Source organism: Rhinolophus ferrumequinum, chromosome 28 (genome assembly GCF_004115265.2).
Source record: "Rhinolophus ferrumequinum isolate MPI-CBG mRhiFer1 chromosome 28, mRhiFer1_v1.p, whole genome shotgun sequence".
Lineage (NCBI taxonomy): Eukaryota > Metazoa > Chordata > Mammalia > Chiroptera > Rhinolophidae > Rhinolophus > Rhinolophus ferrumequinum.
This window is the reverse complement of record NC_046311.1, coordinates 12,647,785-12,675,551: the sequence shown is the minus strand read 5'-3', so window position 1 is coordinate 12,675,551 and position 27,767 is coordinate 12,647,785. Positions and strand designations below refer to the sequence as shown.

The following is a 27,767-nucleotide window of genomic DNA, read 5'->3' as shown; positions in this document are numbered from 1 at the left end:
GTCCCCGGCTGACCCATGCTCCAACGTCCGTGTCCGTGGGACTCCACCCAGAGTGAGGGAAGCCACCAGTGCAGCTGCAGCCACGTACACTTTATTTGTATCAGAGAACGCTTACTTAACTCAGTTTCACCATCTGCAAAATGGGCACCGAGGACAGGGGATGGGAGAAGCCACAGCTCCTGCGTGCTGGTAGCCCACGCACTGGCCCATTGTAACCCCACCCGGCAGCACCCTCACCCATCCCAGCCCTTCCGGACCACCCAGACCCAATGTGGCCACAAGGGATCTGTTCCCGGTCAGTGATAAACAAACGTGATGGGCCTGGCATGCTCAGCACTGGCCACGAGGGTGTAGGACCCAGGAGTGCCCACGACAGGGTGTCTCCAGGCCTGCCCTTCCTGTCCGCCAGCAGCTCCTCACCCTCTCCAGGGCCGTGGCTGCCACTCTCCGCCCTGGAAGGGGCCCCAGAGGAGCCCTCCTCAGGCAGGCAGATCCCTAAGGTCCCCAGGGAGATGGACAAGTGAGGGGCCGGCGGCCACAGCCACGTGCGAGGTCAAGCGAGCAGGAAGCCCTGGGACACTCACTGTAAGTGTTTGAAAGTGATGTCCGGGAAGCCGGTGGCCCTGGACCCAGACGGCGAGCGGCAGAGCGCCAGCACGTAGGCCCTCAGCGTCGCGATTCTCTCCACGCGGAATTTGCTTTCAATCAAGTCCAGGTGTGTCCCGACCACCAGCACCACAGCGTTTGGGGCCTTGGCCTGTGACAGACACACCTGCCACTGAGAACCAGGGACTGGAAACAGCTCCCCAGGCCCCCCACCTCCCCACACACACATGGATGCCTGTGGTCCTGAGCCTGTCACCCCACACTCCTCAGTCTGTAAGCCTCGTGGGTCTGTCATGCACAGGACTCCTGCCCAGCTACCTGGGGAGTGGCTGCATCCAGGCCACTCACCTGCACACCTGAGAGGAGCCCTGCCCCCACTGTGGGTCTAACAGGGAGGAACTTTTGAATTTAACGTAGGAGAGAATTACAAGAGCACCACCGACCCCCTGGCCCAGGAGGGTTTAGGTGCTTCGCTGTGACCTACGATTCGGGGCCCTTTGTGACGCGATCCCCTAACAATTCTTTTCCTCAGTCAAGGGGACGCTTCAGAGAGGTGACCGGCCCCTGCGGTGCAGGGGACAGAGAACTGCGGGGCTGGCGGGTCCTGACCTCAATGTTCAGCAACCAGAACTGCAGGCTGGCCACGGCCTCCTCCCCCAGCGCCAGGTTCCAGACCACCACATACAGGGCTTTGTCCGTGAAGAAGCACTGGTTGACGGTGGCCATGCTGGCAGGGCCACCGATGTCCCAGACGTTGAATTCCACGGAATCAACCTACTTGAGCAACAAGGCAGTGACAGGAAGGCATTTTAGAAACCACGGTTTTCGTCAGTCAATCGAGATAACCGAGCGCTTCGAACGCTGAACTCAGGGGCCTGAGAAAGGAGTGACAGTGGAAAAGCTTTGCATGTCTCACTATGTGTCTTGGGAGTCAATAATCCCATTGGGGTGGGGAGAGGGGCCCAGGGCTGCAGGGGTGGACTTCTGGAGGTTTATGTCCACTGCTGACCGAGTGGGGGCCCAGCCCTGGACGCTGTGGCCATCTGTGCCTGTGGAACATTGGAGGGCATTGTCCTGCCTCCGTCTGGGCTGCAGACGGTGAGGAGACATCCTGCCGGCACTGACGTCAGTGGTCTCACACCGAGGCTTAACCTCCATCTGAGCGAGACCAAGGCCACGGGCCTCGGAACTCGCGTAGGTCAGAGGGCGGCGCCCACCAAGGATGCAGGAACACTGCCCTGACCTGGGAATTAAACAAAAGCCTTGCTGTTGGGCTGCCGGGAACGGCTGTGTCAACGCTGGTTTCTCTATCGCTCTATGAGGTAAGAGTCTGGCTTGGGCGGCTAAAGCTGTGGTTTTCTGCAGCCGAGAACCGTTCCCACGACGCTGCGCCCTGGCCTCTGAGACGCGGCGGGCTGACCTGCTTTTGTATAAACATGAAAATGGACAGCTGGCCCACACTGGCTGCAGGTCCAGCCGCACGGAGAGCTAGGGGCTCACTGGCTGACAGATCAGGTGGCTGTCTTTCAAGGAAAAAATGGGGACACTTTCACCATGACAGGGAGGAAGAGCGGGGCTGAAGCAGAGGAAACATGGAAACAGTAATTCACCCTCAGGCCTCAGACAACCATTTGGTAAAGAACAGCTGGAAGGAAGTGACATTGAATAGTTGCTTGAAAAAGCAGGAGGGGATTCAGAGCTCTGGTCATTTCAGATGACCTAGCCTGACTTTCCCCTGACTGTGGGCTCTGTCCCCTGACTCTTCTGGCCGTCACAGACAGGACTCCTTCTTAGAGGACTCATTTCTGAGTCCGAGTGAAAATACACGTTCGGCTTAAATGCCTAATGCCTCGAGCTGGGTTTCCCTGACTTGGAAAGTGTTTTGTGTGAAAGACATTCCAGCCGGCTGTGCTGGGAGCTATGGGAAAATCAGGCAGCCTCTGGTTTCAAGGCTTCTCGGTTTTCCACAAACAGCCTCCGTGCACCCTGTGGCTCCCTGTAACCACAAATTTGGCCACAGGTAATGGAGGCGTTATCCGCGTGTGTTCTCTGTGCTGGGAGACACAGCTCACGGCCCTGTGCTATATTTCATCCCACTGCATCCCACAGGCTTTTTTCCCTGACTCGATTGCAAGACAACTTTCAGTTTCATTTGTCTTATACTCAATGGGAAACAGGAGGATAATAGGTGCATTGTGGGATTTGTTGTAAGGAGGGCTTAAAAACTAGACTTTTGCAGAACTTGGGGTGAAAGCAGGCGGGCGTCAGGGAGCACAGTGCATTCATACTCTGGGTGGTCTTCTCAGCCTCCCATTAGGGGCCGGGGCTGGTGTGTCTCAATGCCTACAGCTGTATTTCTCAGGCTCTGGGGCAGGTCCTACCCCAGACCATTGGAACTGCAATCTTGGGGCCCGGGGCAGGGGTGGGGTGGGCTTGGCAACGATGTCTTTCAAAGCTCATCAAAGAAACCTAATGGACAACCAGGCTTACGAGCCACTGGCCTGGAGCCTGAACTTGGCTCTAACACAAACCTACAAGGTCACGTTAAGAAATTATTCAGTGCCCTTGGGAGGAGCTGGTTTGAAACAGCACACAGTGGTCCCTGCAAATATCCTGGGCCTCGGACACAGGCTGAGGAAATCCTGGGCGCCCGAGAGAGGAGGGAGAAGGGGCCCTGGGAAGCTCCCTCCCACCCACGGGGACTCTGCACGCCGACCATCCTTGACCTTGGCTTTGGAGCCAGCTGGCCTCTGGAGCTCCCACTTGGTGGTGCTGATGGTGGCCTGGCCATGCATCACTTGGGGGGCCCGGCCCGTCTGTAGGACCTCCAGGACGGAGGACTTGCCCTGGCGCGGGGGACCCACGATGACCATCTTCATGAGCTTGCACCTCTCGGCTTTCCGCAGCTGAGCACGCAGGTAAGACAACATGGCTTTGGGGCCTACGCAAAAATCACAGAGGGGAAGGAGATGTCACGGGGACATGCTCACGTCTCTCGGGAAACCAAATCCTATGTGGCAGGAACACTTTCTGTGCGTTCTCATGGGGCGACCTGAGAAGGCTACTGGGTCTGAAGGAGTGAAGGTGGGATACCGATCACCCCAAAAGCTAAGTCGAAAAGTCAAGGACCTAAAGATAGCATCCTTACTTCCTACAGGGTCCTAGAGAGTTTTATCACACCGTCTGTTACAACGCAACAGGCCCCAGCAACTATGCTTTCTGGACAATTCCAGGGCACCGTCCCAGGCACCGGAGGGGGCTGGGCTCCGTGGGTCACTCCGCTGTTTCCACCCCAGGTCCTTTACAACTAGACTTGAGCTGCTTTTCCCAGGGGGTGATGCCGAAGAAGCCCTACCTTCTTTTCTGACCTCTGCGGGCACGTTGATGATATTCAAGTCTTCAGTGTCCAACTGCCAGAGGTTTCCCAAATGCCCCAGCTCAGCAGGGAGCTCTCGGAGGCCTGGATTGCTGAGAGCACACACACACACACATATGCAGCCTCTGGGGCCTGCAGGGACCACCAACAGCCTGCACCCCAAGCCTGATACCTCGCCCCTCCCCTCTCTCCCCCAGCATTCCATTTCAATACTAATTTCAAAGCCTTTCTCCCTGGAAAGCCAGGGCTACAAATGGCACCTCTGTCTTATGCAAATCCGGCAGCTTGGAACTGGGTCCCCTCCCCCAGGGTCTGAAGGAGTGAAGGTGGGATATCGATCTCTTTCATTAACTACACTACCCTTAAAGATGATTGCCACCTCTTCTCAAAAAGGCAGCGTAACCTGGAGGAAAAATAAATATCTTATACTTGCATCCAGCTTTGCACACTGTCTGAATCCCAAGGTGGCGCTTGGCAGTAGCTGCTCAGTAAGAGAAAGGACGAATGGGTAAATAGCTCTTCTCATTATAACTGAGCGTGGTGGCAAAGAGGCATGCTTCCACCAGTCCCCGGCCATCCCCTCCCGCACCTCTTGGACTAAGCCCAGTTTTGCAAATCTCACGGGCTGCTTCTCTGTACTTAGGTGGCTCCCTGCTTCCCGGCTTCTGTGTCCCCAGAGCCACAGGTCACGGGTGCTGCCCCGAGTCGTGCACTTACTTCCCCAAGTAGAGTTCTGATAAGCTCTTCAGCTGGCAAACGGAGGGGGGCACTGCGTCCAGATGATTGTCGTTCAGACACAGGACTTCTAAGGACTCACTTAGGAAGGCCGGCAATTCCAGCACACACGCTGCAAAGAAATGGCAGAGCAGACGCACACTGGAAAACATTTCTGGACCATCACAGTGAGGAGGGCAAGTGAGGATTGGAGCAACCTCAGAAGTAAGATGCTCGTCTCGTCGAGCTAGGGATTCTAATTCTAGGCATCCTGGCACGTGGGGCACAGATGTGAGAGCAAGGACGCTCGCTGGCACACTGTCTGTAGTAGCCAAACTAGAACATGGCCCAGCCGTCCACCCACGGGGATAATGGGATAATATACACCTATGACAAAGAATGGGGCAGGTCCGCATGTCTGGGTGTGAAGGGACACCCAGGAGCTATGGCTGGACTGAAAAAAACAAGGTGTGGAATGAAGGTATGTAGAAGGCTGAGTTTCTGCACCTCAAAACATGTTCAGACATGTGAGCAAACACACCCCGTGCGTGTATTTGTGTATGTCATATGCATGTGTACACACAGCACACACATATGCTGTATGATATCCGCATGTAGGCACACCACACACATGCATGTTATATGTTGTTACAGGCATGTGTACACACACCACACACATGTATATATGTTATGTGGTGTTACAGGCATGTGTACACACACCACACACATGTATATATGTTATGTGGTGTTACAGGCATGTGTACACACACCACACACATGTACATGTTATGCAATGTTACAGGCATGTGCACACACACCACACACATGTACATATGTTATGCAATGTTACAGGCATGTGTACACATACCACACACGTATATATGCTATGTGATGTTACAGGCGTGTGTACACATACCACACACATGCATGTATGTGTTACACACATATGTTAGACACAAACATAACTGTTACCAGAGGTACATGAAATTCCACAGTTGTCTCTGGGGCAGGAAATTATTAGAGGAGACTGAATATTCCATGCTCTTTGGTCCTGTTCAAAACAAACTTTTTTTTTTTTTTACCATGTACAGGTATCACTTCTTCAATTAAAAAAACCTAGTTAACTAAAAACATAAATTGAGCTCAGTTTTCATGCTTCCTAAGATGGCATTCGCTGAGAAGCAAGCCAACTCTCTAGCATTTAAGTGAGTTCATTAATTAGGCTAATGACGAGATTACCATTAAAATCACGTCAAATCTGCTGTTTCCAGGGGCACCCAGTGTGTGAGTTCAGGAAGAATGTGGCACAGAGCCTGGAAATACACACTGATGAGAATCAGAGGTTTGGGTTTCAGCAGAGTCTCTGACATGCCTTGTCCTCCCTCCTCAGGCTGGGGCGGGGGGCCAGGACAGTGCCCCCGAGGGTCCCTTTCAGCTTGGAGAATTCGAGATAAAACTGCCTCACAGCCCTCTGGCCTGGTTCTTTGCCAGACAAGCGAGATAGCGAAGCCAGAATCTTTTGTTGGGGCTGGAGCGATGCTTCCCTTCGCTCTGGCTTTTCTCCACCCACGGAGCTGCCGTATCAATGCTCCTGGGGCAATCGGGGGGATCAGAGAATGTCCTGGGAGAGGCGATAACGGAATACCAAACTCGGTGCCTGGAAAACCTGCCTAGTTAGCCGCAGTGTTGAATGGGACTCAATGCAGCGGCCCCGGTGGATACAATGGTGCAACAGGCTCCTAAAGATGGCTTTGTAGGAGACCTTGTCTCTTAGGAAAATATTCAAAAAGGCTCCTTTTTTTCCCTTTTTTTCAATGAAAAAGAAAGATCGACTTGGGCGTGCCCTCATTCACATCAGTAGGTGCACTTTCAGCCCAGAGAACCCACTCCGAATACCTGGCCTGGGGCTTTCCAATTTTAAAGTTTGATCTTGGCATGTTTTTTTTTTTTTAAGCCTCGTTAAGTAAACGGACAGATGGAACAAGGAACGACTACGATGGATAGAGGCAGCACCTGTCACTTCGTTCCCATAGTGTGGGAACTGTGAAAAAGGCTGGGAGAGCCCAGCTTGAGTCATCTATGCACTGAAAGCATTTATTCATAAGTTATTTATGACCCTGCTGGTCTGAATTTTACCGTAAAAAACAGCCGTTCAAATTATTTTTGGACGAGGCCACTGCACAAATATGACTACTTGAACGTACATACATTTACTTTCCATCTGTAAACAAGTTATCTTTTATAGACAATTCCTTACCCCAGAGTCACCAGCCCTGAGAGAATAACCCTACTGAGAAAAGGGGTTTGCAATGCACCTCCTTCTTTTCACCCAGGTGTGGCCTCCACTTTCTAGACGAAAATAAAAAACTCAAGAGGACTTTGTCAGAAGCCAACTCCACCATGCACCTCTGCCAGAAGCACTTCCAAGGGGTGTGGTCTCCTCACCTAGCTCCCTATACAGGTCTCCTGCTGGCCGCCAGCAGTCACTTTCCAGCAGGCAGATACGTGTCCCCAGGGTACCTTTCACCATGTGCCTTCGGCCTTGCACTCTGGTGGCTTCACAAGGGAGTGGCTGGTCCCAAGTGTTGTGCCCATCTCCTCGCTCACTTCTGCATGGTCTGCATTTTTAAACCGGAGACGCCCTTCTAATAAGAGACTGAACCCACAACGATGGAAGCCGGACTGAGAGCTATACCAGCAACTCTTTTCCTGCCCGTCGTCCGTTTTCGCATTCATGAGAACAAAGTGTTTCTCTTTCCTTCCAAGTGAAATCCCTACATCTGGACTCAATTTCCAAAGTCCTAAGGCCCTTCGTTTATTATTTTTGTTATTACTTTAAAAAATTTTTATTAAACGTAGTGGGGTGACACTGGCTAGTAAAATTATACAGGTTTCAGGTGTACAATTCTGTAATTCATCATCTATATATCACATTGTGTGTTCACCACCCAGAGTCAGTTCTCCTTCCATCACCATGTATTTGATCCCCTTTATCTTCTACTACCACTCCCTCGCCCCTTACCTTCTAAACTGTTGTCTGTGTCTATGAGGTTTATTTCTTTATTTATCTTGTTCATTGGAAGCCCTTCATTTTAAAAAGTATCACTTATCAGATTCCTAATTGTTGGTGTCGTTCAGGATCTTTTCATTTGTGTCGGGGACATCTGGACTTCCTTTTCTGCAAACTGTCCATATCCAATGCCCATTTTTTTGCCTGTCGGGTTGTTGTTGTTATTTTTTAAATCAATCTGTAAGCAGTTTTTATATATAGGGACTTAAGCCAATTTATGTTGCAACTATTTTTTTCTCAGTCTGTTTTTACAAAGCCCAAGATTTTGGTCTTGATTTCTGGATTTCCCACCTAGCTTTTAAAGGTTGTCCCCACCCCCAATTATACATATAGTCTCTTATATGTTACTGTTTTCTTTTTCTTTTATACTTGAATCTGAAATCCATGTGGACATTATTGGCTTATTTATTTATTTTTGGAATTGATGTCAGGTCAGGGATCTAGCCTTGTGGTTTCCCCCTACCATCTGGGCAAGCGGTTACACCAACACGATGTATGGAAGCGATAAAACATTCTTTTCCCATGAAATTGAAATGCTACCGTTGTCATATAGTAAATTCCCATATTGACGTAGGTCTAGTTTTGGGCACTTGTCTGTTTCACTGATGATGTTACATTTTCAGTCATACGTCAACACACTCATACCCGACTATCAATGCATATCACACGTGCACATACACGCACACCGCTTCATCCAAAGGTACAGCAGGTGGACAGACTGTTCGTTCACCTCCTACAAATGTGTCTCGGCCTCTGTGGTGTTTCTCATCCCCCCCTAACACCGTGTGTACTTAAACAACACTTGCGGACGTAGCTCTACAAAGCCAGACAAGGAAGCTATATCACATTGAAAATGACCTAAATATCGGTGCCTGTTCTACGGGACATCATCCTGAGGGGTATTTCTATGCACGTTCCTGGCTTTCCAAGTCTTAGCTTTGCTCAGGCTCAAAAGCAGGGCTGGTTGTTTCATGCGAGGGACAGGTCCCCACTGTACCTCACAGAAGATAATTAAGAAGAAGAGCCCGTTTTCCTAGGAAGATTCTCTGCTAAGGCCAGTGCAAACAGTCTAGGGAAAGTTCTGTTTCTGGTGAGTTTGTGGGGCGAGTTCCCAGGCCCTCTGGAATGCGGCCTCGCCAGGACGGCCTGTGGGGCGGAGGGTGGCTGTGTCCCCACGTGGACTTCACAAGGTCCTGTAGTGTGGTCGTGTGGCTGTGAGGACTTCACAAGGCTGCTCTCTGGCTGGCACTGGGGTCCCACAGTGCTGAGCCGAAACCTGGCCCTGTCACCCAGCAGCCACGTGACCACATCGGCCAATGCCCACGCTCCAGAATAACTGTGTCCCCTCAAATCCGTATTTGCAGCCCTGACCACAATGTGACGGCATGAGGAGGTGGGGCCTGTGGGGGTTAAATGAGGTCGTTAGTTAGATGAGGTCATGAGGGTGGGGCCCCATGGTGGGATTAGTGTCCTTAGAAAAAGGGACACAAGAGAGCTTGTGTGCATGTGCTCACACTCTCTCTCTGTCAGGTGAGCACACAGCAAGAAGGCAGCCGTCCCCAAGCCAGGGAGAAGGTTCTCAGCGGCACCGACCATGCTGGCCCCCTGATGTCGGACTTCCAGCCGGGAGAAATACATTTGTGTTGTTTTTAAGCCACTCAGTCTGTGGTGCTTTGTTCTGGAAGCCCGAGCTGCCCGAGACACTCGGGGAGTTTCAGTTTCCTCATCTGCAAAACGGGAAACCACAATCCATACCTCACGTGGTGAGGCCACGCACACACAGGGCAGTGTCCCCACACACAGGGCACTGTCCCCAGACACAGGGCATCCACACACAGAGCCATCAGTCTCATCAGACTGCAAACAAAAAAGGGGTTTCGGGATACTTGCAAGCCACACGTGTCACACAGGCAATAGGCACAGTTCACGGCCAGGCTTTTCAGTCAAACGTGGGCATCTCTGGCACTCCCACAGGGTTCTGGGGGAAAGCCCTCAAGAAGGGCGATTCCTGCCTGTGGTAGAGCAGGGACACAGCCGGCCCAGCAGCACCTCCCAGCCCCCACACACCTGTCTCTGTCCCTGAGCGCTGGCGCCCTCTGGTGGTGAAAAAGGAAATACGCTTTGTTTTAAGTCCGTCTTCGTTTCTGCAGGGAGAGAAAGTCACAATTGGAGGAAAGCAGGACAAAGACCTCACTATTTGGGCTGTGACTGTATAAAGCAGGCACAGAGGAGGGCAGCACAGGCACATGAGGTCATCAGCACGGTGCTGGGTCCCCTGCAGCTGACGTGTAAGCGTCGGCTGCCATTGCCTGCTCGGTACCACCGTGCTCGGACGGAAGTCTTTGGGGGGAAAATGTCCAGAGAAAAAGATCTAAGGCCTGGTGGTTTCCCTCAGGCAGGTGTGAGCGTTTCTGTACCTAGCAGAAATGCCCATTCTAGTGGCTGTTACCTTCTAGGCTGTTCCTTGGGGATCTCAAGTGAGCCCGGGAGGCTGGTCTCCAGGGCCCCGATGGCCAGCTGGGCTCTTGCCCAGATTTTTACCTTTTATGAAAAGACCTTGGGGAGGGGGTACTTTTTAAAAGTTAAAAATGGGAGGAAACCGCTACGGGCTGAGCGAAGAAGTCTCTCCTCCTCCAAATTCGTATGTTGACGTCCTAACTGCCAGGACCTGAGAAGGTGACTGTATCTGGAGGTGGGTCTTTATAGAGGTGCGTAAGTTAACACGAGGTTACTAGGTGGCCCCTAATCCAACCTGACTGGTGTCCTTATAAGAGGAGGCAATTAGGACAGGCACACACAGAGGGACGGTCATGGGACGACACAGAGACCGGGCACATGACAAGGCGAGACGCCTCAGAAGACACCAGCCCTGCCGACACCTCGCTCTTGGCCTTCCAGCCTCCAGAACTGGGAGGAAAGAAACGTCTGCTATTTACGCTGCCGGCCTGTCACATTTGGTCACGGCCACCCCAACAAGCAAAGAGAAACACACCCCAAGGGCCTGCTTGACTGCGTCACCCACACACCCAGGACCTGCCAGGTTTTGCTTACTTGCCAAATTGGTTTCGGGAGAGATCCAGGGTTTTGAGTTGTCGGCAGGTCCACTTCTCTTGAGGTGGCAGTGCCACCAGCTGGTTTCCCTGTAACCTCAAGAACGTGAGGGCCTGGGACAGAGAGAGGGAGAGAAAGGCAAACATGGCGTGACCAGTCCAGACATTCAGAACTGGCAGAGGTGAGGAGGCATTGAAAAGAAGACCGCTCCTCTGACAAAGTGCAGCCGGACAACTAGATCCGATTCGCTTTCACCAAGATTTCAGTCGTGGGGGCTCAAGAGTCTCTTCAAACTCACAAAACTATGCCAAGCAGATGCAACACTTCTGGAAGGTCCCTCCCTCCAGATCAATGGGAGGCAATTATTCCAGAATGAAAGGAGCCCACGTACTTCTCAGGGCTGAGGCTTCGTAAGTGACAATTGTTCATGGGCCTGCCCTGGGAACAGTGGCCACCTCTGAAGGTCCTGGAGGCCATAGAGTCACCATGGAAGGGGACATCGTGGGAGGTCTCCTTGGACCGGCCCAGATGACATCCCGGAAAAGGGCAGGGTGGCGGCAATGACATTGAGTGTGACCTGCCACCACTGTACACTTGTTGCTGGTCGGGCACCCAGGGCCAGCTGTGTGGCTGTGGTGCCCTCGCTGGCTGCCTGGCCCGGATGGCCACCTACCACACACAGGCAACTGTCACTGAGGGGGAGAGACTCCACCCTTGGACTAGTAACGCATTTCACTTTAATGAGAGTGCGGGGGCAGAGGGTGACCCTTTCACGAGCCATCATGAGGGAGGCTGACTATCCTGTCCACAAAGGGGGCTCAGGAGGGCGCCCCACTTTAAAGTCCTTACCCCACACGCTCTGTCCCCTCCTTTGTGTAAGGGGGTCCACACCACTCCCCACCATCAGAACTAGGGTGGCCACCTGCAGCCAGCCCGCCCACGGAATGTCTGCCAGAGGCCAGTGTGGGGTCATGCAGCCCCCCCGCCAGGCCCCCACCTGGAGGAGGGACACGGGTTCCTACAGGGCCGACTGGTGAGTCCCAGACAAGGTTCCCTCCCTCCTGATTTGCTGCTTCTGGCTGCGCTGGGAACCAGAAAACCAAGTCAGCTATTAATAGTTGTTGGCATGAGGTAAGAGGAAAGACCCAGAACAGGGGCCCGGCCGAGAGGCTCTCCCCCAGGGACAGAGGTCAGGTGGTGGATGTGAACTGATTCCCAGGGTGTCTCTGCAGGTACTGGTGACGTGCGTCCTCACCCACCAGCCCTCCCCTCGCAGTGGACGCACCCCAGGCCCTTTCTTTGCCCTCATTTGCCCAGGAGCCTGTCACGTGATGAGCCTCATCATTTACATGATGAGAACATGCATTCTGCAGGGGTCTTTGCTGCTTTTTAGGGATCCCTGAACATGGAGGAAGCTGCACATGGAAGAGAGCCTGTAGGGGCCCAGGTGGCTGGCATGGCAGGACGGGGGCCGAGGCCTGAGCACGCTGCCTGGCTGCTTCCATGCCTTCAGCAAACCCTTACCAGGCCCATCCTTGGGCGCCAAGGCCATGCAGTGCTTATGATCCATGCTCTGCCTTTAGGGGTCCCCATTCAAGTGTGGGGGGTAGGGGACAGCGCAAGAGGGTCCTGCAACAACCTAAAGTGGAAAAGCAGCCCCGTGCTGACGTAGGGAGGGGCCGGGGACACTCGGGGCTCTGGGAAAAGGCACTTTTCTGAATTCATGTCCAAAGGAGCTTCCAACCTGCAGGAATTCCAGCGCTGCCACCTCCTGGGATGGAGGCAGGGACAAGAAGGCCCTGAACTGCAGAGTTCCCTTGGCTTTGGGCGTCATACCCCAGCAGACCTCAGAGTCACCCGCAAAGGGACAGAGCTGGAGAAGCTCAGACCGAGGGCTTTCTGGGCTGTGCTTCCATGGTCAACATTAAAGAAAGGCCTGAGGATGAAAATCCATAATCCCACTACCCGCCCATAGCTGTTTTCATTTCGCACATGTCCTCCCAACCTTTGCTCACAACCAACACACGTTTTTTTTCTTTTTCCTTTTTTGTCTCAGAAGCTCAGGAGAAGCACACAGCTGTCACTGCAATGTAGAGTGATTTTTTTTTCTCACACACACACACGCTGGAAATGAAAAATAAAGGCGTCATCCGACTCACATCAAGCTGGAAAAGTCCCAGGGGAACTTCTCTGAGCGCGTTTTCTGAGAAATCCACATCCTTCAGGTGGTTTTTCCAAAAGACAGCCATTTTGTCCGGTAGAGATTCCAGAGCGTTTCTGGATGCTTTACAACATTTCTAGGAGTGTGACAACAAAGAAAATGAGATCTTAACTAGCTGCTTAAATGTGGTGGTGCATATGCGAAAGACTGTTTTCAAATTTGGTTGAAAAATAAGACTGTTAAACACTATGGCTCTGTAATAAATCCAATTCAGTTAAAAGGCTACAAACTGTGGTTGTCCCGTTTTCCCGACTATGTTCCAAGGAAGGGATGGGAATGGTGTCCTGGGGGACACAAAGGTGGCTCACAGCCCTGTCCCTTCATTCCAGAACATCTGGCCTATTGTCCTTGGAGATACTGGGACAATTCAGGGCTGTGCTCTAGAGAGGGTCCCACACATATGTTTAAACTGCAAATGTTAGCGGTGGTGATGGAAAATTCCTGGTTTAAAACCAACAGCAATAAAACACACATATTCTGTATGCTGTTCCATCTGCTTTAACAAGCAAACTTCCCAAGAAACAAAAACCCCATGTAATTGGCAGTGTGTTGGAAGCAGATTATTTCTTCTTCTTTATTCTTATTTTATAGCTGCCCTAAAGGAACCGCCCCCACCCCTTTTGGGGAGAAGCCATCCTGTGCCAGACATGCAAGCTGTAACTGTGGAAAGTTCTGTGGGTGTTACGGCACGAATCTCAAGCCCCACGCCAGGTGGGCTGGCTTTCAGGTGAGTTACCTGCCGGAGACCCTCAGCTGCGGGATGCTAAGTGACATTGCTGGTCTGTAACACCAGTGTGGCCACCAAGGGGAGGAAGTGAGCCAGGGCTCCCAGAAGGCTCTGTGATCTCCCGGGTGATACTAACCAAAGGACAGGCCCAGGCGTCTGGAAACACCTTCAGGTTATTTCTGGAGACATTCAGACAATTGAGGGACTTGAAAGAATGAAGAAAAATCGCAGGGAGTTCTGTCAATCTGTTGTCAGAAATATCGAGTTCCTGTAACTTCCGCAAACCAATCCAGTTAGTGGCTAGAGGGGGAAAAAGGAAGAATTGGTAAAAAATATCCCTGTCAAGAAGAAAACGACAAATCAAGTCAGGCTATGGATGGTGGAACATACCGCTTTCTTCTTCAAACAATTTTTCTAAGTAATTTTTTGAAGCTGTCAGTTTTTGAAGTTTTGACAGGTGCAAGAACCCTGGCGGCAGATGGGACAACTTGTTGCTGGAAATGTCAATTTCCAGGAGCCTGTGGTTGGGGAAGAAGGAAGTCAAGGGTCAGAAGAAAGAGGTAAAGCACCATTGTTACCTATTTCTGTAAACATGGAAGTATATATTTTTTCCTTTTTTCCTTGCACAAGGCTACAGAGTGTGCACGAGAAATGTAGCAATATGATTTTTACTCTGCATTAACTGTTACTTTTGTGGGCCTGGTTACTACCCAATAGGGATGGGATGAAAGCTTTTTTTTTCATAGATATGAGAGCAACATGAGTGGCTGCCTGAATGGCTGCTGGAAGACCACAAAGGAGCGCCGTCAACCTTTGCACCCTTCAGTCTGGCCCTGGTTAAGACCCCCTCTCCGATGAGACTGTTCTTTAGATTTTTCTGTGCGGGTTTCTTTCCCCCTTCTTACTGATGTCCCTAAGTTCCTTTTAACATTCTTCTCCCTCACTCCCCTTAGAGCCGTAGCTTTTGAAATCAGCTCAGGTCCTTCAGGGAATGACGCCCTGCAGGGATGGATCCTCATACATCACTACAGGTAATGTGCTTCCCCTTCCCATGCAGCCTGGGGCCTCTTCCCAAGGCCTCCCCAAAAAGGGGACAGGAGCTGCCTGCCCACACCTGCTTCCTGCTGCCAGAGTCCTGCGGACCTGAATCTTTCTCCGAGACCCTTCTCACTTTCCCTGGGAGGTGGAATGAAAGCTGGTATCTCTGGGCCTTATACTTCTACCATTCCTGATTCCTGTGTGCAGGACCAAGAAAGGGCATCGCGGGCACACAGGTCCCCAAGGCCACCAGTGAGCAGTGTAAACGGCAGTCAGACAAACCACCCCTCTGGACCTCTCTGCATTCAGCCGGGTGGGAGGTGGGGACCTTGTTCCCAAGAGAACTTGTATTAAGGAGGCAGAACTGCCTTCTCTCATTTTAGCTGAAAATTTGTTTTCAAAACCACAGGTGACGATCAGGGAGCATGTGCAGGCGAGGCTGGTGGGGGCGTCGAGGGCCCCGTTCACACCACGGGGACCTGCAGGGAGGGGGGCAGCCCACCTGGAACAGATGATTTCATCTGATGACTGCACACCCGGCAGTTCCCCCAGGTGGTTATCCGACAGGTTCAGCTTCCGGAGGTTGATGAGCCCCCAGGGGATGACAGAAGGGAGGGAGGACAGGCAGTTGGCGGAAAGGTCCAGCTCGGTGATCTGGCAGGAGATGTCTATGAGCCAGTCGAGGTCCACCCAGGGCAACCTGAGGTGGGCCCATTTCACACGGAGAGCCTGGGGGTGGAGAAAGACGGAGTGCATTGTGGGTGGTGAGCGCAGGGCCGGCGTGGGCTGGGGCTAAAGCAGTGATTCTTCGAGTGTGAGCCAGCTGGAGTCCCGCGGTGTCTGAGGTGTCTCGGGGCAGCACTCGGCAGGTAAGTACCTATTCCCAGCAGGCAGGTGATCTCTGCATGGCCCCCGTTACTCACTCTCCAGCCTCTAGAGGGCGCACGAGGGTTTAGTGTGGCCTCTTACAGGGCAGAGCACAGAACCGCAGCACCAATGGCCTCTGCCCTGCCCAGAGGAGGCCTGGCAAGCTTGGAGAAGACTCCCCAGACTGAGAAGAAGGGCCAAACCTGCCTCTTCTGGCCTCCCTTCAAGGGTCTCTTCCCTGTGATTAGAGCTCCTGCCCCCTGCGGCTGTCTGGGTGCTTTCTGAACAGGCTGCTTTCAGAGAGAGAGAGAGGGAGAGTGAGTATGCAAACAGTGGCCAGAGCATATATAAAAATGGAACTCTGACCCCCACCTTGCAGCCACTTGCCCAGGAAACCAACCCCCTTATCTATGATAAGCAGCCCAGGACGCCAGCTGAGCCATATGCAACCTCTAGTAACAATCCAGGAAGCTAACAATAACTTTTGTAACAATGGGCCCGAGGTGGCCAGGACTTGGTGAGTAACGGACAGCTTCCCTAGTCTTTGTCTCCACTTCTGAGTTACATCAACCAGAGAAACAGGTTCCGGTCACCAATCGCGCAGGACGCCCTCTCTGGTTAACCGCCTCAGGCTTTCCCATCAGCCGCCCCCAGTCAGCCCCTGAACCTTCCTTTTTCCCACTCCAAAGCTTGCCCACCCCTCTGCCTGTCATTGAGTCTCTGCCAAAAGCACAAGTGACAGTGGCTGCCTCCCTTGCTCTGAATGAATTGCCTGTGCTTTTCTCATCTGGTTGGCCTTTGTCCATTTTCACATGAAAGAGTCAGAAAGGCCAGCGGTTTGCTGGTGTGTGGACGTAAAAGAGACCAGGTGAATGCACATGAGTAAGGGCTCTTCTCTTTCTTCTGGATTATCAAAGAATCTGGGGCTCCATTAGGTTTCCGGGGGGAGGAAATCGGCTTTTTGGCCTGTTTCTCCAAAGCAACTGGAAATCCGCATTCCCTATCTGGCCGCTAGGTGGCGATGCGTGTCTTGTCTTTATCTCCCTAGTTAGGCAGCCAGAATTGGAAAGGCTGGATCTGTCTCTTCCATCCTCTCAAAGCTCTGGTCTTTGAACCAAGGGGTAAAGGACTCTGTCTCTCTGTCTGTCTCTCCATTCGCCTGGATGAAGAGGGACGGATGATGGCGTACTGGATTTTGGGTCGAAAGAATGAAGTTTTAGTCTCGGTGGATTTTTTTTTTTTTTTGATAAGACAAGCCACTCTGTTACCTGTGGGCCTGTTTTTATTGTCATTACTGTTTTTCCCTCACAATTATTTATTTTGAAAAATTTCAAAGCTGCAGAAACGTTGAACAAGGACGCAAAGAACATCCATATACCCTTCACCCAGATTCTTTCATTGTTAATGTGTTGCCACATTCACTTTTTCTCCTTTCTAGCCTCACTCATACAAACACACAGGTTTTTCATTGTCTGCTGAATCACTGGCAAGTAATTTGTAGACTTTGCAGCACTCCCCCCCCTAAACACTTCAGCATGTATCCAGGATTCCACCAAGAGCCACACATTATGCTTGGTTGTCAGGTCACTTTACTTTTCTTTAATCCGTAAGCGTCCTCTCCTGCCTTTCTATGCCTTTTTCAACTTTGGCATTGCAAGTTTGGAAGTCATTCCGGTTGCTTTGTGGAATATCCCATCCTCTGAATTGACTCAATTTTGTTTCCTCAAGTTTAGATTCAAGCTAAGCATTTTTTTTGGCAAAAATCTCAGGCAGCGCTGAGTCCTTCCCTTTGAACCCCACTGGGGCGTGGGGCGGGGGGGACCCCAATGCCAGGTGATTCCGCTAATGGTGATGCCAAGTCCGATGCTTTGGCTGTCACATCCCTCCTTTGTAAAAGTACATTGTACTCTTTGTGATGATCCAATCAGGGTTGATCTGAGACTAGTGTATGCGTTGTGTCCCTACGTCATTTCACACAGTGGTCTTAGTATCATAGTTGCCCCTGGCCTGAATCAGTTAGTACATTGGTCACTGCAAACTGGTGATTTTTCTAAAACTACCATCCCTTTTACGCTTGTTACCTGGCATTCTTCTGTACAGAGGGGCTCCCTCACCCCACCCTTTTAGGTATCACCGTGAACCTGCTGATTCGCGGTATTATGACTCATTATTACCACTGTTTTGATGCTCACACTGTATGCAACTTGACCAGTGAGAGTACCACCAGGGGGCGCTGGTGTTCCTCTGACGGACGTACCCCGATCAGTCTGGAGCACATCCTTACTTCCTAGCAAAACAAGACGTTCCAGGAGACCTCTGGTACTTTCCCAGCCCCAGCCCTGGAATCAACCCTGATTCCTTTTAGCAAAAAACAGTATTTAGAAGCCAAGATGTGGGAGTTAGGTGTGCTCATTACTTCCTGGGCCACTGACCGAACGCAACTCGATATTTAACATGAGTGTGTTCTGATGCCTTTAATTCAAATCCAGCAACACGGTCTTCTTCCTCATCTTTCCATAAGTCATAGCTGTATCACCCTTCACCTTGTTGTTGTTGATTTTAATCTGTTAAAGAGGCGGTTTGGGCCAGATGATGTCTAGGTCACTTCTGGACCCAGGATTTTTTCTGGTTTGTGGTCCCCAGTGGCCTCCCAGGGGAACCTGGGTGCAAAAGCATGACAGCCAATCCAGGAGCGGGCTGAGAGGAATGTCACCATGCTGGGCTTTGCGATGCCAAGTCAAAGAAGGCTCCCCTTGGCCTTCCCCTTCCTGGGTTCTCAGAGACACAGGCAGGTCCTAGGCCTAGGACCAGACAGCCTGCACACAAAGCCAGGACGTCCAGTTTGCAGTCCCACTCTCCATTCACCATGTGTATCCATTCCGGTCATTCAATATGAAATAGATTGGACCTGAACTGAAATGGCAGCCAAATGCAAGATTAAAAAAGGAACTGGTTTTAGTTTTGATTTTAAACAACAAATCTTAGGTGTTTACTGAAAGTCCTATAAATAAAAGTCTGTCGGACCATCAAAAATAAATAAAACAGCAGAGAAGAATCAGACGATTACTGTGCGATGAGCCAGTCATGGTACAAATGAACTAGACATCCCTCGGGGATCAGCTTAGAAGCTGCTGTCCTGGCAATGACAATGTCCCTGACAATGACAATGGCATCTCCACCATGTCCTCTGAGGCTGGAGCTGCAGCCTAGGACTGCACAAGGACTGAGACTCTGCCTGGGGACACCCCAGCCCTGTGTCTTCTTACCTGAGCCCATGGAGTGCCCTGCGCATGTCTCAGGCTCTGTCCGGCTCAACGCCGATATAAACCTGCCTGCTGATTTCATGCTGCACTAACTCAGCCCAGGGCCATGTCCTCTGTCCCAGCAGGTGGTGTGGCCTTTTAGGTACCTGGACTGCGTGGCCTCCAGTACACGGCCTCATCTGACCGCCCCCAAAGCTCAGCAGGATGCCTCGCAAGCAGCAGGCGCTAAATAAATGTTTGCGCACTGAAGAGAGTCAAGCCATCGAGACCTGCGATCCATCCATCCATCCTAAAAATACTCAAGTCTGCTCACAACTCTTTGGCCGTCCGCCACCCCCAGCCTACCTTCCGCGGAACATGCGAACCCCTTCCCTGGCAGCCCCCCACCTCCACAGTGTGCTCCAACCACTTTTAAACTTCAAGTCTCGTTGTGCCTCCAGGACCTCTGCCCACTCTCTACATTTCTGTTAGCAGATGGCTTGTGGGGCTTATAATTTGCTCCAGGTATTGGGGAACAGGCACATTCCCAGAGCAGAGGATTCAAGGCTTAGGGGGAAAGTGCCAATGAAAGCACAGACACTGCCTGTTCACAAATGAACTGCAGGGCTCCAAAAGTGGACCCGACGCTGAAATTCACAGGGAGGCTGGGGGCAGGGCGCCGAGGGGTGTGGCCTCGCTCTCAGTAATTGACTGGCTAGTGTGCCAAAGGGCTGTGGGGGGTGCTGGGGGCTGCAGATGTCCCCCACCCCCCAGCCATGTGGTTGTTATGGTGATGGGACGACACTGGGGGAAATACAAGGTTGGTGGGCCTGAAGCTAAGAGCACTGTTGCAAAAGTTTATTCCTGAGAGCTGGTCTCCTTTTGATGGTCGGTGTCATGAGGCCACTCAAGGACCCAAAACTTGCGGGTTAGGCTGGCCTCTGTCTTGGCAGTCTGTCCTGCCACCATTACGGAAGGGAAAGACCCCTCCTGCCTCTGCACTCTGCTCCATGTTCTCTCCCCCGGAAAAAGACCTTCTCCCTCTCATACAAATGCTACTAATCCTGCTGCAAATACCACCTTCTCCACCTGCAACGAGGGTCCATGTGACTTGTGTTTGTACATCCAGCAACATTTACTTGACGACCGCTATGTACCAGCCATCGTGTCAGGTACTGGGCAGATTGAAGATGCGGACGTGGCAGGTGGAACCAATGCTCAGGGAGCTTATGGTTCCAGGGGAAGGTCTGTGCGTGTATGTGCACGTGCATGTATTGAACATGCATCTGGTCACCCTAACTCACAGGTTTCTTGGTCTCTGTGGACCATGAGCGTGTGACGTTGACCGCAAAGTCACGAAGGGTACCAGCAGGGAGCCCACGGCGTGCTTCTTTTGGGGGCACTGTCCTATCAGAAGAAAGTCATCAATAAGAAGTGAGTGGCTGTGTGCGCCACTGAATTCCCCAGACACGAGGAAGAGGAGGAAGCAGATGCGGCCAGTTCCGAAAACTGAGCTCTTTCAAGGTCTTACCCCCACCAGTGGGAGTCTGTTAATCTTACGCCCCAGGAAGGGCAGTAAAAAGCAGAAGTTGCAAACATGATGACACACTCAGAACAGAGACATGCTGGTGAGAAGATGTCTGGGCTGGATGGAGGTTGAAAGACACGCTTAAGATTTTATGTGGTCTTGGGTGAGCTTGAAAACTTTCATTTACACAAGTTACTTTCCTTTTGCTGTACACACGTGACAGGGTGCCCAGGCGTTTACCAAGTAGCAGAGAGAAAAGAGAAGGAATGCACCTAAGATGGCAATACACTTGACATGGAAACTTAGCCAAGCAAGCCCTGAAGCCCTCGTTACTTATTTGTGTGCAGTCCGGGCAGGATCACAACAAAACAAGGTTCTGAGGGACAGAAGCCAGCAATTGGATAATTAAATCCATGCACGCTGAACTGTAAAATCAAAGACAGCTGGCCACGGGGACCCCACCAATTCAGCAGTGCGTGGTCTGGAGCAAACACACCAAGACGTGCTCGTTTGTCCTCGAGGGCAAGTCCTTTACATTGCGGGCCAAATATAAGGAAGTGCTGCTCTCTGAGAAGGCACAGTGTGATGACTGGCGACATTTGTTTTCCGAGGCACGGGCAGTGAGTGACGAGGCCCAGTTCAAGAAAGACTGGATGGAGGCTGTGGTTCAGGAGCGCCATTGCCTGCCTTTTCACAGCTTCTTGAAGCCACCGGACACAAAATATCACGGTGCGTGAGTCACTGGGCCACAATGAGATCGCTTATGCTTTTATGTCAGTGCAACCCTTTCTGGTTAAAGAAAAATAATTGTTCAGTGCAGGGCTGGAGTCTACAGGGCTTTTAACCAGGCTTTAACCCGGAGGGCTGTGGACTGGTGACTGGGCCCTGAGCCGACTTGGAGAATTCTCTGCTCAAATGGTGGCGGCATGCCTCTGTGAGCGTGTCGGGGGAGAGCAGCCTCACCAGAGCCGAGTTCCAACGTCACCTCCTTACCAGGTCTCTGCTGAGCCCACACAGCAGAATTCGCACCTCTTCTCCCTGTGTTCCCAACTCATTGCTCCTTTCAACCAGCCAGTGCATGGCCTGTGACCTACGGTTAATTGTCTAAGGATTGTCCCCCTGGAGACTGTGAACCCCTTGAGGGAACAGACCAGAGCTCTATGACAGAGGGCAGGACACATAAAGGCAGTCAACAGATGGAGTCTATTAAAGGAAGACACACATGTGCAAATCCGGGTGGGGAGAGTATATAGAATGTTCTAAAATGTATTCATGAATCTTTGGCCCGCAGAAAACAGAACTCACTTACAAGTCAGAAGAACAAGACAAATGAAAGCCTGAACGTGAAGATGCTCTGAGCAGAAACGGCAGATGTGTGCTCACCTGAGTGACATCAATGATTGCAGACAGGAAGAAACAATGGCTGCAGGAGCGGGGGTGGGGGTGTGTGTCTATGGACCGAAGCCGACAAGTTGTGGATAAATTCCAAGGCTGCAAGGGTTCTCCGGGAACCGAGACCATCAGAGGAGGCCCTGGATGACAGGACTCTGCTGGACAGAGAATTAGCTGGACACAGCAGCTGTTTCCCAGCCTCTGTGTGCACATGAGGACTGCCACAAAGGAGAACCAACTGTGCCTGCCATCCTGGTCCCTGGGAGAAACCCTCCTGTGACCTCCAACACCTACCGCTTGAGTCCCTGCACTGTGGCAGGGACAGGCTCTCAAGGAGAGAAAGAGAATTTCAGATGGAAAGATGAGAAGGAGATTGGACCTTGACTGGCTGTCTGCCCGTGCACGTGAGGTAACCATGGTGGTTGGAGCCCAAGGGCAATGGAGTGACAGCCACAAGAGTAGTGTTATGGGCTGAATTGTGACCCGTTCCCCTCAAAACAGATGCTGAAGTCCTAACCCCCAGTACCTGGGAATGTAAGCTGAGTTGGAAATAGGGTCTTTACACAGGGAATCAAGTTAACATGACGTCACTGGGGGGCCCTCATCCCATACGACTGGTGTCCTTATGAAAAGGGGACATTTAGACACAGAGGCAGACACATGCAAACGGAACACGCATGCCAACCTAATTGAAAACAAACAAATAAAAAAAGGAAATGGAAATAAGATCAATGAGAAACATAAGTACAGAAATAACCTGCAAGACAAACCGATGATGGCATTTTAAACGGTCAGTATGGAACGATGTGTTGCCTCCAAGGACACGCTCAAAATCACACTCTGTAGAGGAAATCGGTCACCCCTTCTGGAAATTGAGCTGGGATCGCATGATAACAACTTGTTGGCGACGCTTTGCAATGCACGCACAGCACTGTCATGTCCACTTAGTAACCCTGTAAGGATGGGCACAATTTGTACATAAAGGATGGGCACAATTTGTACATAAAGAGCCTCAGAGCCTCAGAATAATAACCTGTTCAAAGGGAACAGAACCAGGTATTATACCACCATGTTCACGTGGCCATGGAAAGGCTGACACAAGTTCAAAGGGGTTAGGAGAACTATCATCTCGTGAGTGATAAAGACATTTAAACAACTCCAACCTAAAATACAACCATGCTAAATCTTTATGTTCCAACCCAGGACAAAATATGTAAAAGAAAAACTAATGAAAATTCAGGAAAGATATTAGCAGAATATGATAGATCAAATATGCAAAAAAATGAAGAGGGAAATTATAAAGCTACCTACGACGATAAAATTGGGAAATCACCAAATGTTAGGGGGCCAGAGAATGAAGTCTGTTTTCATGTAACTATGAACTTGTACATAAACTGATTAAATTCTGAGTATGAAGGAAAACTAAATATGAAAAAGTAAGAGGAAAAAAGGGAGGGGGAAAAAAAGCAAGCCTCCTACATATCTTATCCCCAGACAAAGGCGAAGTAAAGGTAGTAACTAATAATGAAATTAGAATTAAAAGGTGGCCAATTATTTGGATATGAAAAATGCCCCCTTCAAATAATTTTGGGGTAGGAGAGAAAAATCACTTCAGACAGCAGAATATATATTGGAGAAAAACAAAAGCATCACAAGTAATGGAAAAGAACACACAACTCTGATCACAGTTACAAAACAGAAAAAGTAAAACATAAAAAACTAGAGCATGGAAGACTCAAAGAAAGCAAGGGAACGAAAACAATTAGGCTAAGACTAGAAAATCCAAAATGAAGTAAAAACAAGGAAGTTGATCAATCAAACCTATCCAAGGGTTTTTGAAAAATGAATAAAGTTGATATTCAATTGACTAAATTAAAAATAAAAGAAAATGTATCCTAATAAGCTGGTAGGATACATGACAATCTAAAAACCAATGAAAAAAACAAGGTTTAAGTTAGCCACAGCTGACAAACCAATGGAAAATGTTGAGAAGATTTACTTACAAAAACAAAAAAATTCTCAGTGACACAATAAGAGAAAAAAACAAAAGAATGTATATGAGGCAGAAAAGGAAAATAACCAAGGAATCATTCCCAAAGGATCCTAATTCAATATATTTTTTTGCCAATCAAATCTTTCAAAGAACAAATAGTCCTTCTGTTACATAAATCATTCCCTAACAGAGGCTGCACTTCATCTTATGAATCAAAACCAGTTACTTTGCAAGGGCCATTTAAATTCTAGGCCAATGACATGTACACGCATGGATGAAAAACTATAACCAAATCTTTAATAGAAATCAATAACTGAACCCAACAATTTAAGTTCTGCCTTCAGGTAGGACCTACACCAAGAAAAAAGCATGATGGTAACTCAGGAAAAGCTGTTAGCAGACTCTTAAAGAAAAGTGGCCCTTTTTAATTGTCTGAATGCCAAAAGGTGTTTAATTTATCACTTTTTCTTCACTAAAATTATTAAAAAGGTAAATAGGATTTAAAAAAAATAAACAACACTGTGCTTTTTTCCTGTAGAATTTCAGTCATTTCTCTTAAAAATAGGAAGCTTACAAGAAATCTCCTTCACTAGGTTCCAACTTAAGAATTTTGCCAGTAATAGCTATTAGAGAGAGAGAGAGAAAAGCAAGAAATAAAAATACTGTCTCTGCAGTTAACTAAGCTACTTAACATACTATTCAGAGAATGCTCAGTGTCCTCAATTTTTAAATAAAGACAAAGATTTCTACCTCACAGGCTTGTGCAGAGGATTAAAGTAGAATGTTTGGCAAAGTACTTTGTTAGCTATGACATCCTATGTGTAAATGGAAGGGAGGTTACTCATGTATAAAATTTCAACCATCCATCCACCTGTTCATCCATCCACCCATGCAACCATTCATCCATCCGTCCATCCATCCGTCCATCCATCCATCCATCCATCCATCCTGTTCCGGGCCCTACACTGAGGGGCAAACAGAAAGTGAACAAAATTGGCCAAGTTCCCTGCTTTTGAGAAGCTTCCAGTCAAATGGGAAAATTGACATTAAACAAGAATGTACAGAGGACCCCAAAGTTTGTTAAGTGCTATGAATAAAAGGGATAGGAAGCTCTGAGAGATACAGGGGGTATCTGAGCAGGCCTGTGGGTTAGGGAAGGCCTTCCTGAGGATGTCGTGTTGGGCTGAGATTGGACGGTGTCCTGAGGTCAAAAGGCAACCGTGTGTGGAGTGCCGGGGAGGCAGGCATGCTTTCTCGGCCATGTGGGGTCCACCCTGCACGTATAGCACGGACAGTATGGGCTCCCCTGATGCTGGACATTCTGGTTTCTTCCCCCTACTTCCTGTTTATTATAAATAGCAGTGTTTCGACCATGTTTGTGGCTATTGCTTTTTGTTCTTTTGAATCACGTCCTAGAGGTATCTTTCAGAAAGGAAATACCAAATTCGGAACAGTTCACTGGGAGAAAAGAATTTTATAGCTTTTGTCACATGATGCCAATTACTTTTCACACAGATGGAACCACTTTATAGTGTCAGAAGCAAGGCACTGGTTTGCCCGTTTCTCTAAGACCCTGCCAAGGGTCTTACATTTATATTTGTTTTTGCTAGTTTAATAGGTAAGTGACAGCACTTTCAAGTTGTTTTCATTTGAATTTCTGTAATTGCCAGTGGGGTTGTATACATTTCCATGCCATGATTTACCGTCTGTGTTTTCTTATATGAAAATTAACTGTTCATTTTTCTTAACTTCTTACCCAATGGAATGTGTCAGTAATGTGATGGCAAGGCTTGTGGTTCTGGCTGAGTCTCACTCATCTAGTAGGTGATTTACAAACATTCAATTCAATTATCGACTGATATACAGAGGGTGCCACACACATTTTAAGAAACGAAAAAAACTGTATTAAAATTGTAATATTCAATATATACCAATAACAAAAGATGAATACAAGTCATGTGTATACATTTTTTTTGGCACCCCCGGTATAATTGTATCAGTGATCTATTTTGGATTTAAGTTTTTGTTAGCTCTTTTTTTTCAAATATTTTCTGTTGACTTTATTATATTTCTTTTAAATTATATTTTACTATAAATAATATTGTTTTAATATATAAATATATCCATCTTATTTCTGATTATATAGGTTTATGTACCTTTAAAATTTTGAAAAGCAATCAGCTCCCATTTATCATTGGAATAACTGTGCTTTAAAAAATATATTCTAATGACTTTTCAATGCCCAACTTGTAACTGTCTAGAATTTATTTCCATCATCATGAATATAATTCGCTATGCCGAGATCCCATAGTTCCAATGACATTTGATAAATAATGCTTCTTGTTCTTCTTTTGCTGCTTCTTTTCTTATTGTGTTTTTCAGTTTGTGGCGTAAGTTGAAATAAGAGTTGACTATTTCCACATCTCTCTTTTGTTAATCGTTTTCTCCATTTTTAACTGGAAACCAGTGGTTTGTATAACTGCTGCCTGGTGATATGTTTTAAGATCTAGTAGGGCAGTCACCACAAACTTGAATGTCTGTACAGTGTACTCGCTCACTTATTCTACCACGTGACCGTTGCTATCCACTTCCAAGTTTTAGGAAGCACTAACCATGAGGGGAGAGTCGCCGTGGTGATTCTATTCCACAGAAAAAGCACGTGAACAGGGCACGAGGGCGGGGAGAGAATCAGGACTTAGAAACTAGAGAAAACAGACGTGTGTGGAACCATGGGCTAAATTCCTCACCAAGGTATAAGAAAAGTGGAGTTGCTGGAAAGAGGCCCAGAACGGTCCTGAGTTTGGTTTCATGACTTCTAAAGGGTAGAGGAAGGGCTCTCTCTTCCCCTGACACACGTCGGTGGTGAAAAGGCTGGGCCACAGGCAGAGCGGCCCTCAGTGCTGCCTCTTTATCTGCCAGGCTCTGCTGCCCCAGGGACTGAATTCTGGGGATGCCTGTCCCCACCACTGCTACACGAGAGTGCCACCAGCTGTGGGGAGGACTAGGGACCAAGGAGGTGGCAGTGTGTGTGGAAATACTCTGCAACACACATAACTCTTGAATGAAACCCTTTGCACCAAACGTTAGGCCTAACCGAGGCCCAGCGCCGCCCCCCAGGAAAGGCTACCTGCTCAGGCCCTCACTTAGCCAACTCCATCAGCCACTCCCATGGGCCCCCGCGCGGCGAGAGGCCGTGTTTGCTGCCTCCACCCCTCAAATACAAACCTTGGACCCCCCACTCTCCCAGATCATGCAGAGGGAGAGGGCTGCTTCAGCTCTGAAACTGCACGGCCGGGATGTTTCTGCAGGGGCCCAGACACAAGTCCTGAATTTTTAAGGTACGTAAGGCAGAGCTGACCCCAAAAGTGACACCACCACCACCAATACTCAAATGTTCCCTGCTAGGTTAGCTGCCAGATTTAAAATCATCGGAGATTTTCCAAAAGAAAGTAATAATATTCCCATTGGGTTGTTTCAAAATGAATGTCCACTCTTGTCTACTTGCAGCTCTCAAAGCAGGCCCAGCATGTCCCCCGGCCTGGCCCTCTACCTGCTGAATGGGGACGAATTCGGTTACTCCAGGACCTGCTAGGCCTTTCCTGGCATGGCTGAGTTTTCCTCCTCCTTTCTGGGTGTGCCAACCTCACAGTCTTGTTATTTCTCATGGCAACAAAGCAAACATGGACAGGACATTCACCATAAACACAGGCTGTCTCGTTAAACATTCAGGCAAGAGTTTGGCAGCTTTCCAGACGGGCACCAATGAGCCAGAGCCAGGGAACGGCTTTGGCCAGGTCCCACATGGCTTCGCTTTGGCTCTTTTAAAAAGTGTGTCCAGGTCACATGGTGTGGGCTCTGGGATCTTCCTTAGCGAACCCCAACAAAACTGAAGCCGCCGGCCGCTGCCCGTGCAAATCCACGTGGGCTTCACCACAGTCCCTT

General features: G+C 49.6%; 1 protein-coding gene across 2 annotated transcripts in view; it reads right to left on the bottom strand.

The window, feature by feature from the left end:
• Nucleotides 1-27,767, bottom strand: part of LRRK1 (leucine rich repeat kinase 1) — a 107,983-nt gene that overhangs the window by 27,633 nt on the left and 52,583 nt on the right. For both annotated transcript variants that reach the window (XM_033100113.1, XM_033100114.1), the window contains 11 exons: nucleotides 15,306-15,532; nucleotides 14,156-14,283; nucleotides 13,902-14,065; nucleotides 12,977-13,114; nucleotides 10,818-10,930; nucleotides 9,834-9,910; nucleotides 4,700-4,829; nucleotides 3,962-4,074; nucleotides 3,333-3,547; nucleotides 1,216-1,380; nucleotides 585-757 (listed from right to left, as the gene is read on the bottom strand). In XM_033100113.1, coding sequence (XP_032956004.1) covers nucleotides 585-757; nucleotides 1,216-1,380; nucleotides 3,333-3,547; nucleotides 3,962-4,074; nucleotides 4,700-4,829; nucleotides 9,834-9,910; nucleotides 10,818-10,930; nucleotides 12,977-13,114; nucleotides 13,902-14,065; nucleotides 14,156-14,283; nucleotides 15,306-15,532 — 1,643 coding nt within the window. The remainder of the gene's footprint in view (nucleotides 1-584; nucleotides 758-1,215; nucleotides 1,381-3,332; nucleotides 3,548-3,961; nucleotides 4,075-4,699; nucleotides 4,830-9,833; nucleotides 9,911-10,817; nucleotides 10,931-12,976; nucleotides 13,115-13,901; nucleotides 14,066-14,155; nucleotides 14,284-15,305; nucleotides 15,533-27,767) is intronic.